Source organism: Canis lupus, chromosome 4 (assembly GCF_003254725.2).
Source record: "Canis lupus dingo isolate Sandy chromosome 4, ASM325472v2, whole genome shotgun sequence".
NCBI lineage: Eukaryota > Metazoa > Chordata > Mammalia > Carnivora > Canidae > Canis > Canis lupus.
In genome coordinates, this window is record NC_064246.1 from 4511946 (window position 1) to 4530247 (window position 18302).

Here is an 18302-nt window from a genome sequence, read left to right on the forward strand (position 1 = left end):
AATTTGTTGTTGCTTATTTCTAGATCAATTGGCCTTATTTCCTCATTGGAAATCTAGTCACTATGATGTGGTAGTTGGTGTGTTGTCAGCTCGCAATAACCATGAACTTCGAAATGTGATAAGAAGCACCTGGCTGAAGCATTTAATACAACATCCATCATTAAGTCAACGGTAGGTTTCTTTTTTTTTTTTTTTTTTTTTTTTTTTTTTTTTTTTTTTTTTTTTAAATTTTTATTTATTTATGATAGTCACAGAGAGAGAGAGAGAGAGGCAGAGACACAGGCAGAGGGAGAAGCAGGCTCCATGCACCGGGAGCCCGATGTGGGATTCGATCCCAGGTCTCCAGGATCGTGCCCTGGGCCAAAGGCAGGCGCCAAACCGCTGCGCCACCCAGGGATCCCTCAACGGTAGGTTTTCTTAGTTGGCACCTTGCCTGATTTATTGAATAAGAGTTCTGAAAAACCTTTTTGGGGACAGAGATGTTAATTTAGGTAAGTGGCCTTTCTTACTGGGAGAAATGGCTATCTCATTTTTCTTCCCTTCCATGTAGTTGAGTCACAAAAGTAAATTTAACCAAGGTTCTTAGCCAAAAGATAGTTAGAGGTGAATATATTCATTGGTTAATATATTAGTATTTATAGATACCTGGTTTGTTTTGTTTTTGTTTTGATTTAGAATAGTAATTTTTTTGAGATAGAGAGCAAGAATGAGCAGGGGGAGGGGCAAAGGGAGAGGGAGAGAGAATTTTTTTTTTAAGGTTTTAAAAATTTTATTTATTTATGAGAGACACACAGAGAGAGATATCGAGAGAGAGGGAGAGAGAGAGTGAGAGAGGCAGAGACATAGGCAGAAGGAGAAGCAGGCTTCCATGCAGGGAGCCTGATGTGGGACTCGATCCTGGGGCTATGCCCTGAGCCGAAGGCAGACACTCAACCACTAAGCCACCCAGGCCTCCCAGGAGAGAGAATCTTAAGCAGGCTCTACGCCTAGTACAGAGCCTGGCACAAGGCTCAGTCCTATGACCCTGAGATCATGACCTGAGCCAAAATCAAGAGTGGGATGCTTAACCAACTGAGCCACCTAGGCGCCCCTAGAATACGAATTCTTTTTTTTTTTAATTTTTATTTATTTATGATAGTCACAGAGAGAGAGAGAGAGGCAGAGACATAGGCAGAGGGAGAAGCAGGCTCCATGCACCGGGAGCCTGACGTGGGATTCGATCCCGGGTTTCCAGGATCGCGCCCTGGGCCAAAGGCAGGCGCTAAACCGCTGTGCCACCCAGGGATCCCTAGAATACAAATTCTTAAAAGGTTCTATTCCAGAATAGTTGTCTGCTTAGAGAGGTTTGTGTCAAAATAAGCTTTTCACTGACTTTACAGAGACACTGAATTATTTTTTTCTGTTCTTTTTTTTTTTTTTTAAAGATTTTATTTATTTATTCATGAGAGACACAGAGAGAGAGGCAGAGACGCAGGCAGAGGGAGAAGCAGGCTCCATGCAGGGAGCCCGATGTGGGACTCTATCCTGGGTCTCCAGGATCACACCCCAGGCTGCAGGTGGCGCTAAACCGCTGTGCCACCGGGGCTGCCCTTTTTTTCTGTTCTGTAGTAGTTTTTAATTGTGCAATCTGCAGTGTATATAATATGCCATGCTCTTCCAGGTTGAGCTTGGTAGCATATCTCATGTTGATTGGTTAGGAGCCCAAGGCCTTAGTCTTCTCAGTGAGACCAGCCTCTAAAGATTATATAGTGAGGGGCTAGTGGAAGAAAAGCATGGGAGGTTGAACTTTTAGTTATGTGAAGATAGATACTCAGATGATGAGCAATTCTAGAAGGCCTTCTCAGGATTACATTAACTGGCACATTTGGAAGTGAGTAGCTATACAGTTGCAGAATTTTCTTGTCATCAGTAGTGATAGATTTCCTATCTTATTCATAGCGGCTTTCTTTCCTTTTCAAGATTTCTTTAGTTCATGATCTCGATAATAGTACCTATTACCAGCAAATGAAAGGCCTCAGACTCATCACTACTATTAGAACCTCCTCCAAAACCTGCACTTCCTAGGTAGTCTTTCCTGTCTCAGATAACAATGACCCCTTTCTACCAGTTGCTCAAACAGAAAACCCTGGTGGCTATGTTATGAGGGAGTAATCCCCCTTTTGGGTCCCTAAGGGTCACTCCAGCATGGCCACAGAAGTTACACTGGGAGAGGCCTATGAAATTAGATTGATTATACTCACAAGTCCTAGAAAGGGAGGAATGGTATGCCACACAGGGAGCAGCCAGACAGGAGGAGCGGCCAGGAAGCAGGCCCAACCAAGCAGGTGGGGCGCCATTGGCATGTGCCTTTACTGGGGGTCATGGTGGACTATATAAGCAAAAGATGTGTGAAGATTTCATTGTTGTGTTAGAATATCACTAGGTCAGTCAGGAGAAGGCAAGAGGGGGAATTGTGGCAGGGACCAGCCTTATCACTGGCATATCAGGTCACCTGGAGAGGACGCTCATAGGCTGTTTGTGAGGATGTTAAGGCATCAGTAAAATAGGAAGTTTTAAAGAATTATAATACATTTTATCTTGATTTCTTCTTTCTCCCACATGCCACATCCAACCAATCAGCATATTTTCTTGGTGCTACCTTTGTATTATATCCAGAATCTAGCCACTCACCACCTTTACCACTACTATCAAAACCACTACCCTCTAGGCCACATTACCTCTCACCTTGATTCTTGCAGAAGCCTCTCTCTGGATTTCCTGCTTCTACCTTTGTTTCTCTGTATTCTATTTTCCATACAGCAGCCAGAGTGCTTCTTTTAAAAATCACTCTAATTTGGGGCACCTGGGTGGCTCAGTGGTTGAATGTCTGCCTTTAGCTCAGAGTGTGATCCCGGAGTTCCGGGATCAAGTCCCACATCGGGCTCCCTGCGGGAAGCCTGCTTCTCCCTCTGCCTATGTCTCTGCCTCTCTCTGTGTGTCTCTCGTGAATAAATAAATAAATAATTTTTTGAAAATAAAATTACTCAAATTTTGTCAATTTTCTGCTCATACCTCTCCATTGACCTCTCTTTTGCTCAGAGTGAAATACCAAGTCTTTACTATGGTCTTAGACCTTAGCTACGTCTGTTTCCCCTTCATGGGCAACCATCACTGTGCTACACTAAATGCGCTTCTGCCTCAGGGCCTTTGCACTTACTGTCTCCCCTGTCTTTATCACTCTTCCACTGGATATCCTCATGGTTCACAGTCTCACATTTTTCCGGTCTCTGTTTAGATGTCACCTTAGCAGGAGGCAGCCCCATATCAAATAGCACATAACCCCTTTTCCCTCTCTATCTTCCCTGTTTGACTTTATTTTTCTTTATACTACTTACCACCAATTAGCATGTTTTTTATATTTGGCTTCATATTTATAAGTTGTTTTCTTTTCCCACTAGAGTATAATTTCATGAGCATAGGGACTTTAACTTTTTTTAAAGATTTTATTTTGAGAGAGCGTGCATGAGCTGGGGAGAGGGGCTGAGGAAAAGAGAATCTTAAGCAGGCTCCAAGCCCAGTGTGGAGCCCAACACCAGGCTTGATCCCATGACCCTGAGATCATGACCTGAACCAAAATCAAGAGTTGGATGCTTAAATGACTGAGCCACCCAGGGTAAGGCACTCAGTGACTATTGAGGGAATGACTCAGAACTAAATGTAATGAGGAAAATTAACATTCAGATAGTCACCAGTAATTTATTTGCCATCATAGTATTCCTGCTTTAAATTTAGTGAGCTTGGTGATTTATTTTGTAAAAATGATGGTGTATTTGTATAGCAATAGATATTACTCAAAAACTTCTTCCTGGGTCAGAGTAATTTTATGGATCTAGTAAGAGTATTTAAGAAGAATTAAAAAAAAACTAATTTGGTAAATATCTGCAATAATTTAATTAGCAGACTTATTCATTTCTGTTTATACTTTTATTCTAAATGCTAGTTGCTTATGAATGGTATTCTGCCTTAATTGGCCATTAGTAAAGTGTTTGCATTTCTGTGGCTGTGATTTACTTTCAAATCTTATATTCCATTGTATCCATATATATTTCTAGGACCATTTTTAATTAAAAGCCTTTGTAGTAAAAGAAATGAGATATCAATTTCACAAGTATCTATTAAATAGATAGATACAATTGACAAAAGATTACAGTTGGGACATAAATGTTTCCTTTAAGTTAAAGAGTAAAACTAAAGTGGATGCCTGGGTGAGGATGCCTGGAGGATGCCTGGTGCCTGGGTGGCTCAGCCGGTTGAGTGGCTGCCTTCAAGCTCAGATCATGATCCCAGGGTCCTGGGATTGAGTCCCCATTGGGCTCCCTGCTCAGGAGGGAGCCTGCTCTCCCTCTTCCTCTGCCTGCCACTCCCCAGTGTTCTCTCTCTCTCTCTCTCTTTCTCTCTGTCAAATAAATAAAACCTTTCAAAAAATAAAGTGACTACTGAGATATGTGCCAGAACTTTACTCTTAGTCAATAAAGTCAGTGACTTCTTTGTTGAATTAGGTAATAGGTTTTCTACTATTCACAATGGAATGGCTATAGACGCATCACTTTTTTCTTTTAATTTTTATTTATTCATTTTTAATTCAAGTATAATTAGCATTCAGTGTTATGTTAGTTTCAGGTGTACAATATAGTGATCCAACAATTGTATATATTACTCAGTGCTCATCAAGATAAGTGTATTCTTAATCCCCTTCACCTGTTTCACTTGCACCCCCCCCCCCCCCCCCGCAACCTCACCTCTGGCAACCACCGTTTCTTTACATCTAAGAGTCTGTTTTTTGGTTTATCTCATTTTTTTCTTTGTTTATTGTTTTGTTTCTTAAATTCCACATATAAGTGAAATCTTGTGGTATTTGTCTTTCTCTGACTTATTTTCCTTAGCATTATATTTTCTAGATCCATCCATGTTGTTGCAAATGGCAAGAGTTCATTGTTTATGGATGAATAATATTCCATTGGGGATCCCTGGGTGGCGCAGCTGTTTGGCGCCTGCCTTTGGCCCAGGGCGCGATCCTGGAGACCCGGGATCGAATCCCACGTCGGGCTCCCGGTGCATGGAGCCTGCTTCTCCCTCTGCCTGTGTCTCTGCCTCTCTCTCTCTCTCTGTGTGACTATCATAAATAAATAAAAATTAAAAAAAAATTCCATTGTATACACATACTACATCTTCATTCATCTATTGATGGACACTTGGGTTGCTTCCATATCTACTGTATGGAATGCTACTATAAACAATGCTGTGATAAATAGATAGATAGATAGATAGATAGATAGGTATTTATCTATCTTATATATCTAAATTAGTGTTTTCATTTTTGGGGGCTAAATACCCAATAGTGGAATTACTGGATCATATGCTAATTCTATTTTTAATTTTTTGAGGACCCTTCATACTGTTTTCCACAGTGGTTACAACAGTTTGATTCCCACCAACAGTGGACAAGAGTACCCTTTTCTACACATACTTACCAAGGCTTGTTATTTCTTGTCTTTTTGATATTAGCCATTCTAACAGATATTATCTCATTATGGTTTTGATTTGTTTTTTCCTGATGGTGAGTGATGTTGAACACTATTTCGTCTGTCAGCCATCTGGATGTCTTCTTTGGAAAAATGTCTATTCATGTATTCTGCCCATTTTTTTAGTTGGATTATTTGATTTTTTTGGTGTTGAGTTCTTTATATATTTTGGGTATTATATCCTTATCAGATGTCTTTGGAAATATCTTCTCCCATTCTGTAGGTTGCTTTTTAGTTTTATTGATAGTTTCTTTTGCTGTGTGGAAGGTCTTTATTTTGATGTAGTCCCAGTAGTTTAACTTTGCTTTTGTTTCCCTTGCCTGAGGAGACATATCTAGAAAAATGTTTCTATAGCTGATGTCAGAGAAATTATTGCTTATGTTCTCTTCTAGGAATTTTATGGATTTAGGTCTCACATTTAGGTCTTTAGTCTATTTTGAGTTTATTTTTGTGTATGGTGTAAGAGCATGGTCCCATTTCATTGTTTTGCAGGTAGCTGTCCAGTTTCCCAACATTCCTTGTTGAAGAGACTGTCTTTTTCCCATTGGATATCCTTGCCTCCATTGTCATAGATTAATTGACTATATAATTGTGGGTTTATCTCTGGGCTCTCTATTCTGTTCCATTGATTTATGCATACACATCACATTTTTAAGTTTAATTTGCATTAAGTTTTCCTCCAACATTTGCTTTTTTTCCCTCCATCACTTAAGGTTAACAAAACAATAAATAAAACCCTTATTTTTATTGTTTGCCAGTTTCCATGGTGGAAGTATTCCCTCCATGACCAACTTCAACCAATGAATACCACATCTCTGAATACAGACTCAGGAAAAATATGCAGTAGCACACCATTTTATTTCCACCACACAGATGTAATAGGTAAACATAACCTCAAGAGCATAGATAATAGAGAAATGAGAAATGATTAATTTGAATATTTTCTTTGTTTTTAATGTTTATGTAATTTAATAAAGGCTATTCTTAATAACCAGCCTCCAGAATTCTTGAAAATTTAGCAGTTGGCTCTCACAGGCCAGTAGGAGCCGGGTCCAGCACATGACTGTCATCTGTGGGCTGTCTAGGAAAAGATGTTCAATGAATATATGGATCTTGTACTTAGAAGATGGGTCCAAACTAGAGATGCTAATTCAGGAATCCTTCCCAAGCTAGGTGAAGCCTTGAGAATAAATATTGTCCAGGGAGAGCAGGCAAAAAGAGTGAGAAGAGGCCCAAGGGCAAAGCCCTGCTTTAAAATCTATCCTAATGGACAGACTTGGTAGGTGACTGAGCAGCCCACATAATAGAGGGAAAAGAACACCATAAAGAGACTACTATCGAACCACAGATTGAAGGCTTGAAAAGTTGTCCGTTGATTTAGCAGCAAATCAGTAGCTACATTGGTGGTAAACATTTCAGTATAAGTGGTGGGTATTAAGCTGAAGTCTCTGTTTTATAAAATGAGTGGGAGATGAGAATCTACAGCCTGCAATTTTAGTTAATTCCTTTGTAGGACTTCACTGTAAAGGAAAGGATGGTAGGTAAATAGAAATTAGGATCAGGGGGTAGCCCGGGTGGCTCAGCAGTTTAGCGCTGCCTTCAGCCCAGGCTGTGATACTAGAGACCCGGGATCAAGTCCCACATCGGGCTCCCTGCATGGAGCCTGCTTCTCCTTCTCCCTGTGTGTGTCTCTGTCTCTTTTCTGTGTTTCTCATGAATAAATAAATAAAATCTTTAAAAAGAAAAAAATTAGGATCAGGACTCATCGTATTTATAAAGGGTAGGAAAGGAGCCACAGGTTGCAGGTAAGATATAGGAGAGGAGACCATCTCCTCTTGCTTGGGAAGACTAATCTGGAGTAAAAGGAATACCTTCTAAAATAGAAGAAAGCAGGGCAGCCTCGGTGGTGCAGTGGTTTGGAACCCCCTGCAGCGTGGGGTGTGATCCTGGAGACCCGGGATTGAGTCCCACATTGGGCTCCCTGTGTGGAGCCTGCTTCTCCCTCTGCCTGTGTCTCTGCCTCTCTCTCTCTGTGTCTATGAATAAATAAATAAAATCTTTAAAAAAATGAAATAAAATAGAAGAAAGCAAATAAAGAAGATTGTAGATACAGATATGTTTTTAGGTCAGGGCATGAGAAACTGACTTTACTGTAATTTGCTTTTAACAAAAAGCATTTGCTGGTAGCCAGGCCAAACATATTCATACTCACTTTATTTTTTTTCAAGATTTTATTTAAAAAAAAAAAGATTTTATTTATTTATTCATAACAGAGAGAGGGAGAGAGGCAGAGACATAGGCCCAGGAAGAAGCAGGCTCCTCATGGGGAGTCTGATGCAGGACTCAGTCCCAGGACTGTGGGATCACACCCTGAGCCAAAGGCAGGATGCTTGACCACTGAGCCACCCAGGTGCCCCCATACTCACTTTAACGTATATACGGTAGAGGGCTTACACATAAGTCACTTGGTGATTGGCAACTTTTGGTTCGCTTGTTCCTCTTTTGCCAGACTAGAAAAATAAAGTTAGAATTAATCCTCATGAACACTCGAGTCTCCAAAGCTTTGAAATGGGCATGAGGAAGCATTCATGTGCAAAGTGAAAATCAGTATCTGATGTTAATGCCAACACATCTCTCAGTGTGCTTGTGAAGTTCATAATAGGTGCTCATGGCTGTGAAGTGCCTGTGGAAGACAGGGAAGATCCTTATTCCTGCAGATTGCTCAACATCACAAATCCAGGTGAGTCGTCTCTTTCACCAGCCCTGTGACTCTACATACAAATTTGATGTTGAGGAGAAGTTGCTAAACTGACTAGTCTGGTGATCTGTTTTTAGCGGACTCAGATTGAGCTTTTATCAAAATGTATCTTTCATCCTTTTTGACAGATCGAGTGATCACTAGCTATCTGTGAGGAGTCTTTAATAGATAGATATAATTTCAGGATCTAGGAGAGTTTGCCTTTTCAGTATGATTCAGATTCATCTGGAGATTCCTTACATATAGATAAATCCTAAATAACTGAGTTTTGAACTTTGAGATAACTACTGATTTCACCATCTTGTCAATTTATTGTAAACCTGGTATGAATACTGTGAGGCATCTTTCTCTTAGAATTATTGCCTGTAAGCTTCTGCGAAAGAAACAAATAGTAAAAGATTTTAAATATGGGTAATATTTTGTATTCCTTAAAGATTTGTGGGAGTTCTGATGATAAAGAAAGATGGTCCTAATCAAGTTCCCTCTGTTACCTGGGAACCAGTTTTAGGACATTGCTGACTGTATAAGCAAATATCTTCCTTTACCAGCATTTCCTTTTGTGTTCAGCTATGGTTCTTTTTTTTTTTTTTTCAATAAATTTATTTTTTATTGGTGTTCAATTTGCCAACATACAGAATAACACCCAGTGCTCATCCCATCAAGTGCCCCCCCTCAGTGCCCGTCACCCATTCACCCCCATCCCCCACCCTCCGGCTATGGTTCTAAGGAAGACTAAACTTTTCAAAGTCGTAAATGTGCTGATTATGACTTCTGGTATGTTAAGATTTGTCAGACCCTTTTAATTGTATACACCTCACTCTTACAGGCAGCATTAGTGTTGTCATTGAGAGTGTGGGCCTTGGAGTCAGGCTTCCATGGCTTTAAATCTAGGCTCTGACTTTCCCAGCTGTGTGAACTTTGATCGGTTATTTACCTCCTTTATGCTTCTGTTTCATCATCTATAAACTGAGGATAAAAAGTACCCCATAGGGGTTGACAGGATGAAAAAAAGTTGATACATGTAAACAACTTAGAATAGTTCCTGGGACATGGTGTAGGTACTTAATGTTATTTTAAAGAATCCGCCTCTTATAAAGTGCAGTTTCAATCAGCTTTTTAAAAAAATTTTATTTTTTAAAAATATCTTATTTATTTATTCATGAGAGAGAGAGAGTCAGAGACACAGGCAGAGGGAGAAGCAGGCTCCACACGGGGAGCCCAATATGGGACCCAATCCCTGGACCCCAGGATCACACTCCAGTCCGAAGACAGGTGCCAAACCGCTGAGCCACGCAGGGATCCCTATTCAATCAGCTTTTTAAATAAATTGCACAATATTTTCAGGTCTGTATTGTGTAAAGCAGAGGTTTCTTATGATCTTCTAACATTATAAGTAAAATTTCATGTGTTACTGTTTCTCTGAGGAGAACGTCCGTTAGCTTGCACTGGAGTCCCAGAGGGACCATGAACCTAATAAAATGTTGTATTACTGATGATATAAGAATAATAAGCTTGAACAAATTACATTTGAAGGGATCCCTGGGTGGCTCAGTGGTTTGGCGCCTGCCTTTGGCCCAGGGTGTGATCCTGGAGTCCCGGGATCGAGTCCCACGTCGGGCTCCCAGCATGGAGCCTGCTTCTCCCTCCTCCTGTGTCTCTGCCTCTCTCTCTCTCTCTCTGTCTATCATAAATAAATAAATCTTTAAAAAAAAACAAAAAACAAATTACATTTGAAACCCAGATCAAATTTTTAAAAACCTCACCTTAAATTAACCAGACTTTTATTATTTTAAGCATTACTGTTCATTAATACTAAAGGAGTGGAGTTGTTAATTAATAGAAAATTTTCATATATGTAACACCTAGGTTATAACATTTTTAAAATAGGTGTAACTAAATTTATTTTGAACCTATTGATGTTCAAGGTACATTTGTTTTAAACAGATACGTAGTTAGGCTATAGTGTGCTTAACCTGTTAGCCTTTAACCCATGTATATACCTTGAATATTTTACATTTACTGAGTATATTAAAAAAATCTTTTGATGTCACCCAGTTTATTTGGAGTCTAGCAGTGCTTGCCCAGCCCATCACAAAATGTTTATCATTCTCCTTTCCACTCCTGCTAATGTAGGTAACTGGGTAGGCTCATCAGTTCCAGTTAGGCACATTTTATTGAGCATCTATCTACTGAATGTAAAATAGCACTTTAGGAATTTTCAGGTAGGGATCCAAAGGATCCAGTGGGTGAGGGAAGAAAACAGAATTTCTGTTTATCTGAAAATAAAACAATGTTATCTTTATAAAGACTGAATATCTTGGTAACAATAATGTATGTGTATATTTTGTAAATACTCTATACTAGAGTGTGTAGAAATGTGCTTGATGGGGTTGTGTGAGCAGCAAAATTAGAAAACCACAGCTTGAAAAGATATAAAGAACATTAAAATCTTTTAGAATAGGTTTTTATATTATTTCATAAAGTGGCTCTGATACTCTCAGCCATGTGCACTGCTTCATGTAATCAGTCCTGATTCGTTTCTGGTAATTGAAAACATTATTTGCAAAAGACTATTTTTGGGTTTGATTTAAACAGCTGAGGGGAAGGGGAAAAAGCATGCAGTTTGAAGTGCATAAACCTGGGGTTGATTCCTGGCTCTGCCACTTTCTATGACCTTGGGCGAGTTACTTAACATCTCCAGGCCTCAGTATCATAATCCATAATGCCAGATAATGCCACGACCACACAGTGTAGTTGTGAAGATGTAAATGTGATGGGGCATGGCACACAGTATGTGGTCAGAAATGCTACTGTGTTTGATGTGCTTCTTTTATCAGTATTATATAGTTTTTCAGTGTTATTGGAAGTGATTTCAAGGACTTTTGTGATGTGACATCACAAGTATTTTATTTATTTTTTTATTTTTATTTTTTATTTATTTATTTTTCATCACAAGTATTTTAGATTGCCCAACAAGAAGTAGAATTTTGGAATTTGCAGAGCCAAGACTAAATTTTCTCATTATTTTTGACTGCATTAGGTACTGTTTGCTTTTTTTTTTTAAATGATTTTATTTATTAGTTACTTTTTAATATCCCTGTTAATTGAACCTTTCCTAATAGATGCCTTTGGTAATATTCCTCTATGGCATTTAGATATGTATATCCACACATGTATATATACAAAAACTTATAAAGTAGTTCTGATAATTAAATATTTTACCTATATGTGGCTAAAAACTTCATTCTTAAATTTCAAAATAATTTTTTTCCTAGAAGCAGCCACATTCCTGAATTGTTTTTAATTCCTGCCATTTGTGAAATAATTAGAAGATTATATTTGTTATGTAAAACTCCTTTTCTCATTATTTCCTTAGTTTTGAACCAGGAGATTGAGGCATTCAGTCTTTCTGAAGACACTTCATCAGGGATTTCTGAGGACCAAGTTGTCAGCGTGAGCTTCCGAGTTCTCTACCCAATTGTCATCACCAGTCTTGGGGTGTTTTATGATGCCAACGATGTGGGTTTCCAGAGAAACATCACAGTCAAACTTTATCAGGCAGAACAGGAGGTATGCACTGTTTTGTATAAGGTTTTCCCCATTTTTCTTCTTAAAAAATACTAGCTTTGTCCTCATGGCATATAGTAGGTTGGAAGTCTATATAATTATATCTAGTTGGAAGAATTCCCTTTTTCTTCCCTTACTGATTGGATACACTATAACATAATATATTAATATGCTGGTCTGGGAAGAGAATACCAATGAATGGTAAACGTGTTGTATCTAGAAAAGAAGAAATTGGACCAGATTAGAAATTTCCAACCTAACATCCCCTAAAGCCTAAGGAATTACAAAAGTTGATAATGAATTTAAGAGCTTTGGGACTCTAAGGTGTAAGTGAGTTTTATTGTCTCTTTGTTCCAACCCTGAAAGTCTATCACTATAATATAAGGCTAACAGCTGCTTCAAATCTCTTTTCTAATAAGGATGTAGAGGGAATGAACATTCAAAACAACTGGGGTTACTCTGTTCCTGGTATGTACAGAAATCTGATTTCTTCACAGGATACATCTGAAGAAGTGTATTAGGAAGGAATTGTATTTGAAAAGATCCTTTCAAATCCTTTTTGTAGAAATCTTAAAGGAATTATACAGTGAACACCCATATATCCACCTAACTTCTATAGTAGTTAATTAACATTTTGTTATATTTGCTTTATCATATATGTAGTTGTTCAGTGATCTTTTTATTTTTCCTGGCTGTATTTCAGAGTCAGTTTCAGGTATCAGTACACTTTGACCCTAAACACTTCAGCATTCATATCATTAGCTAGATTTTTTTTTCATTAATTAGACTTTAATATTTGTTGTTTTTAAAAATTTCATGCACAGTAAAATGTACAGTTTTGTATTTATTTTCTAAGTTTTTATTTATTTAAGTAATCTCTATACCCAACATGGGGCTTAAACTCCATGATTCACCTGTTCTTCCAACTAAGCCAGCTAGCTGCCTCTTAGTCAGTTTAATCTGCATAACCCAAGCTCCTATCCCCCTGTCACACTTCCTAGAGATAGCCACCTTTTTTTTTTTTTAACCATTTTTTCCTGTTACCATAGACTAGTTTTGCTTGTTGTGGGATTTCATATGTAAATAGAATCATAAAGTACTCTCCTGTGTAAGATTTCTGTGTTTTTATAAAGCATCCATGTTCTTGTATGTATTCATGAATTTTCCCTTTTCTGTTAACTCTTTTTTTTTTTTTTTAATGTAAATTCTGTGCCGTATATGGGGCTTGACCTCACAATTCTGCCAATGGAGCCAGCCAGGTGCCCCATCACTTTTCTTTTTTTTTTAGTTGCTAAGTCATATTCAGCACTATGTTTATTTGTTCTATTGCTGGGCATATAGAATGTTTTCAGGGTTGCTCTTACTCTGTTAGTGGGATGAATAACAGTTGTTGATTTTGAAATGTTAAACCAGTCTCCTATTCCTCTTGGTCATGGTGTATTATTTTATATATATATATATAAAATATATAATAATACATATATATTAAATTATATATGTGTGTGTGTGTATATATATATATATATATATATATATATCTGGAAGTTGTGCTTCCTGAGGACAAGCATATAGTTGGGTCTTCCTTTTGATTCAGTCTGAGAATTTCTACCTTTTATAGAGAGGGTTTATCCATTTACATTTTTTTTTAAAGATTTTTTAATTTATATATTCATGATAGAGAAAGGGAGAGAGAGAGAGAGAGAGAGGCAGAGATACAGGCATTGGGAGAAGCAGGCTCCATGCCAGGAGCCCGAAGCGGGATTCAATCCCGGGACTCCAGGACCACACGCTGGCCCAAAGGCAGGTGCTAAACCGCTGAGCCACCCAGGGATCCCCTATCCATTTACATTTAATGCAATTATTGAAGTGGTTGGATTTCCATTTTTCATTTTGCTATTTGTTTTCTATTCTACCATTTTCTGTTTCTGTTCCTCTTTTCCTGCCTTCTTTGGGTTTGAGTATTTTTTAGAATTTCATTTTAATTTTTCTGTTGTCCTTTCATCCACAGCTCTTTGCATTACTCTTTTTGTGTATGATTGACAGAAAGATTACAGTAGACATCCTAAACTTGTCATTTTTCCTAAAACTAATGTTGTACCCTTTCATGTAGAATATAAGAACAGTACAATGTTACAACTTCTGCTTTAAAACAGCTAAATGTATATTTAAGTAAATTAGAGAAAAAAAATCATCCTTTATATTTGCCCACATATTTACTATTTTTGGTGCTCTTCATTCCTTCCTGAATATTGTGAATGTGCAAGTTTATTGGTAATTCATTTGATTAGATTTCATGTTTCTGAAAATATTTATGTTTTGCCTTTATTTGTCCCCTCCCCCATTTTCTTGTGGAATATTTTCTGGATATAGAAATTCTGAGTTGACTTCTTTTCAGTATTTCAATATTTTCTGGCCTCCATTGTTTGTGGTGAGAAGCCAACTATCTTTTGTATTATTGTTCCCATATATGATATATGTAATTGGTTTTTTGTCTGTTTCTCCTGGCTGCTTTTAAGAATTTCTTTTTATATTTGGTTTTAAGTAGTTTGTGTTGTACCTTGCTGTGGTTTTTTTCTTTGTGTCTGTGCTACTCAGATTTGCCAACTTTTTTCGATCTGTAAATTTGTCTTTCACCAAATTTGGGAAACTTTCAGCTATTATTTCTTCAAAAAATTTTGCTCAGCCCCATTTTCTGCACTCATTCTGGGATTCCAATTATATGCATGTTAGACCTTTTGCCATTGTTCCACAGATCATGAGACTGTATCTATTTTTTTAAATGTTTTGTTTTTCAGATTCAATAATTTCTGTCAATCTATATGCACATTCACTGACTCTTCTACTACAAATCTGCTATTAAACCTCACCAGTGAATGCATTTTATTTATTTATTTTTTACTATTTTTAAAAAAGATTTTATTTACTCACTTGAGACAGAAAGAGAGAGAGCATGAGCAGGGGCAGAGGGAGAAGCAGACACCTTGCTAGTAAGCTGGGAGCCCAACATGGGGCTCAATCCCAGGATCCAGAGATCATGACCTAAGCTGAAGGCAGATGGTTAACCATCTGAGCCACACAGGCTCCCTGAATGCATTTTAGGTATTGTACTAATACCTACTTTAGGTATCGTACTAATTATAGAATGTCCCTTTCATTCTCTTTTGTAGTTTTATTTCTCTAAAATTTCCTGTGTTCATTTATTTTGAACATATTTTCTTTACAGCTTTAACCTTAGGTACAATAATGGCTTTAAAATCCTCTCTGTTATTCTGATATTTGAATCACGTTATGGTCTGTCTTAATTGATTATCATCTTTTCTCTTGAGTATGGATTACATTTTCCTGGTTTGTCTTATATCAAGTAATTTTGGATTGTATCCTAGATATTGTGAATAATTCATTGCAGGATCTCTGGATCCTATTATATTCCTTGAAGAGTTTTGATTTTTTTGTTTTGTTTTGTTTTGTTTTAGCAGGCAGTTAAATTGGCTAACAGAGAGAGCAGAGAGAGAGAGAGCGCGAGGGAGCATACCCATGAGCAGGGGGTGGGGGAAGGCGGGGAGAAGGAGAAGGAATTGCAGGCAGACTCCCCCGCTAAGTGTGGAGCCTGACTCAGGGCTCAATCTCACCACCCTGAGATCATGACCCAAGCCAAAGTCAAGAGTTAACACTTAACTGACTGAGCCCCCTCCCCCCCCCCCAGTGCCCCTGGCTGACAGAGACTTTAGACGCCGCTGTCACAGTGGGCAGCAGCTGAAATCTCTGTTCAGCTCTTTGGAATTTTGATGGGCTACTCGAATTCTGCTTTGGATGTAGATTTTGTCAGCCTGATTTGGGCAGAATTGATGTAAAGAATGTAGGATCTCCTCTCTCTGACCCTGTCTTTTTTGGGGATTTTCTTCACTGTTTAGTGGATGTGTTTGCCCCAACTCTGTCTTTTGATTTTTATTTTTTTCAACCAGAATGATGACAGTTGTTAATTAAAATTTCTAGTTGCCCGCTCAGGGTGTTCTTTCAATTTAAAAAACGGGGGGTGGGGGTGGGGGGAGCACAGCAACTTTTTCTTCTTCCTGGTATTGGTTTTTCCTCCAGTTTTGGCCTGTTTATTCACATTCCAGTGTCTTCAAATCATTTTTTTTCTGTTTTGTTCAAAGTTCATAATTGCTACCTACAGAATAATTGTTGTCTATAAAAGAAGTCAGTTTTTTAGACATCATGAAAAATATTTTTATATCATTGTGAATGCTGTTAGTAACAGTGTTAGAGAGTAACTAGTAAATAAGCAAACCAATTTAAGACTATGGTTGAGTATCTGCCTTCAGCTCAGGGCATGATCCCAGAATCTGGGATCGAGTCCTGCATTGGGCTCCCTCGGGGAGCCTGCTTTTCCTTCTGCCTGTGTCTCTGCCTCTCTCGTGTGTCTCTCATGAAGAAATGGATATATCTTAAAAAAAAAAAAAAGTCTGTGACTGTGCTTAATGACATAAATTAAGCAGGAAGGACAGATTCTAGTAGTGATTCCAGCTATTATGATTACATTTGAGAGAGTTTATCAAGACTCAAGTATTGGAGTTTATGTATTATGGTTAAAGGTTTTGACACCGAAGCTCAAATAGGTAACTAAAATAGCAGTACTCTGAGTTCCACCGTTCTCATCTAGAAATTAGGATTACTCTTGAATCTTTTTGATCCATTTAACTGTTATAGTATATGTAGTCTTTTTTTTTTCAACTATGCATAATGTTTGAGTTATCAATGAAGAAGTTTGGCACAGACAATATTTTGATCATGTTAATTTATCTTTTAGTTGCCATATTTTTAGTGAGAAGTTAATCTTTGTCTGCAAGGAAGGCCAGTCTAAGGTCAATGCCATTAGGTTCACAATGCAAAAGGTATTACTACTATATGGCCAAGAACTGCTGTTAATGAAAGAAATACACATAATCCACTAAAACCCCCTTGATCCTAAACCTCTATGTTATCTTCATCGCTTTAACAGAAGTTTCTCCTGTAGTAAGTTGGCATATAAGAATAGGCATGAGAAGTAGGAAATGTTCTTGCCAAAACAAACTGGGAAGGACTCCAAGAAAACAGTGTAGGTGTACCTTGGAGATACCGTGGGTTTACTTTCAGACCACTGCAATAAAGCAAATGTCACAGGAAAGCAAGTCAAGTGAACTTTCTGGTTTCTCAGTGCATCTGACAGTTACGTTTATACTTACACTGTCGTCTATTATACATGCCATAGTATTAATAGTATTAAGCATGCAATTGTCGAAAAAACAATGTACATACCTTAATTTAAAAATACTTTATTACTAAAAAATGCTAACTATCATCTGAGCTTTCAGTGAGTCATTTTTGTTTTTGTTTTTTTTGCTAGTGGAGAGCCTTGCCTAGATGTCAATGGCTGCTGACTGACCAGGGTGGCAGCTGCTGAAAGCTGGGGTAGCTGGAGCCATTTCTTAAAATAAGACAACAGTGAAGTTTGCCTCACTGACTGACTCTTCCTTTCACAAACAATTTCTCTGTAGCATATGATGCTATTTGATTGCATTTTAACCAAAGTAGAACTTCTTTCAGAATTAGAGTCCGTCTTCTCAAACCCTGCCACTGCTTTATCAACTACATTTATGTAATATTCTAAATCCTTTTTTATTTCAGCAATTTCACAGCATCTTCACCTGGAGTAGATTCCATCTCCAGAAACCATTTTGCTTACTCATCCATAAGAAGCAACTCCTCATCCATTAAAGTTTGATCATGAGATTGCAGCCATTCAGTCTCATCCTCAGATTCTAATTCTAGTTTTTTTTTTTTTTTTTTTTTTTGCCATTTCCACCACATCTACAGTGACTTAAACCTGTCAGAACCTGCCATGAGGGTTGGAATCAACTTCTTTCAAATTCCTATTAACGTTGATATTTTAACTCTTTCCATGAATCACAAATGTTCTTAACAGCACCTAGAATGGTGAATCCTTTCCAGAAGGTTTTTATTTTACTTTGCCCAGATCCATCAGAGGAGTCTATGACAGTCTTATAAAATGTATTTCTTAAATAAGACTTGAAAGTCAAAATTACTCCTTGATCTGTGGGCTACAGAATGGTTGCTATGTTAGCAGGCATGAAAACGTTAGTCTGGTACATCTCTGTCAGGCTCTTGTGTGACCGGGTGCATTTCAATGAGCAGTAATATTTTTAAAGAAATTTTTTTTTTTGAGTAGTAGTCTCAACACTGGGTTTAAATTACTCAGTAAACCATATATAAACAGATGTGCTGTCATCCAGACTTTGTAGTTCTATGTATAGAGCATAGGCAGAGTAGATTTATCATAATTCTTGGGGGCCCTAGGATTTGCAGAATGGTAAATGAGCATTGGCTTCAACCTAAAATCATCAGCTGCATTAACCCCT

At 37.9% G+C, this 18302-nt stretch overlaps 1 protein-coding gene across 3 annotated transcripts in view; it reads left to right on the forward strand.

The window, feature by feature from the left end:
• The window catches only part of B3GALNT2 (beta-1,3-N-acetylgalactosaminyltransferase 2), a 57216-nt gene that overhangs the window by 10072 nt on the left and 28842 nt on the right, over positions 1-18302 (forward strand). For all 3 annotated transcript variants that reach the window (XM_049108751.1, XM_025448625.3, XM_025448624.3), the window contains exons 2-4: positions 24-171; positions 8201-8301; positions 11696-11889. In XM_049108751.1, coding sequence (XP_048964708.1) covers positions 24-171; positions 8201-8301; positions 11696-11889 — 443 coding nt within the window. The remainder of the gene's footprint in view (positions 1-23; positions 172-8200; positions 8302-11695; positions 11890-18302) is intronic.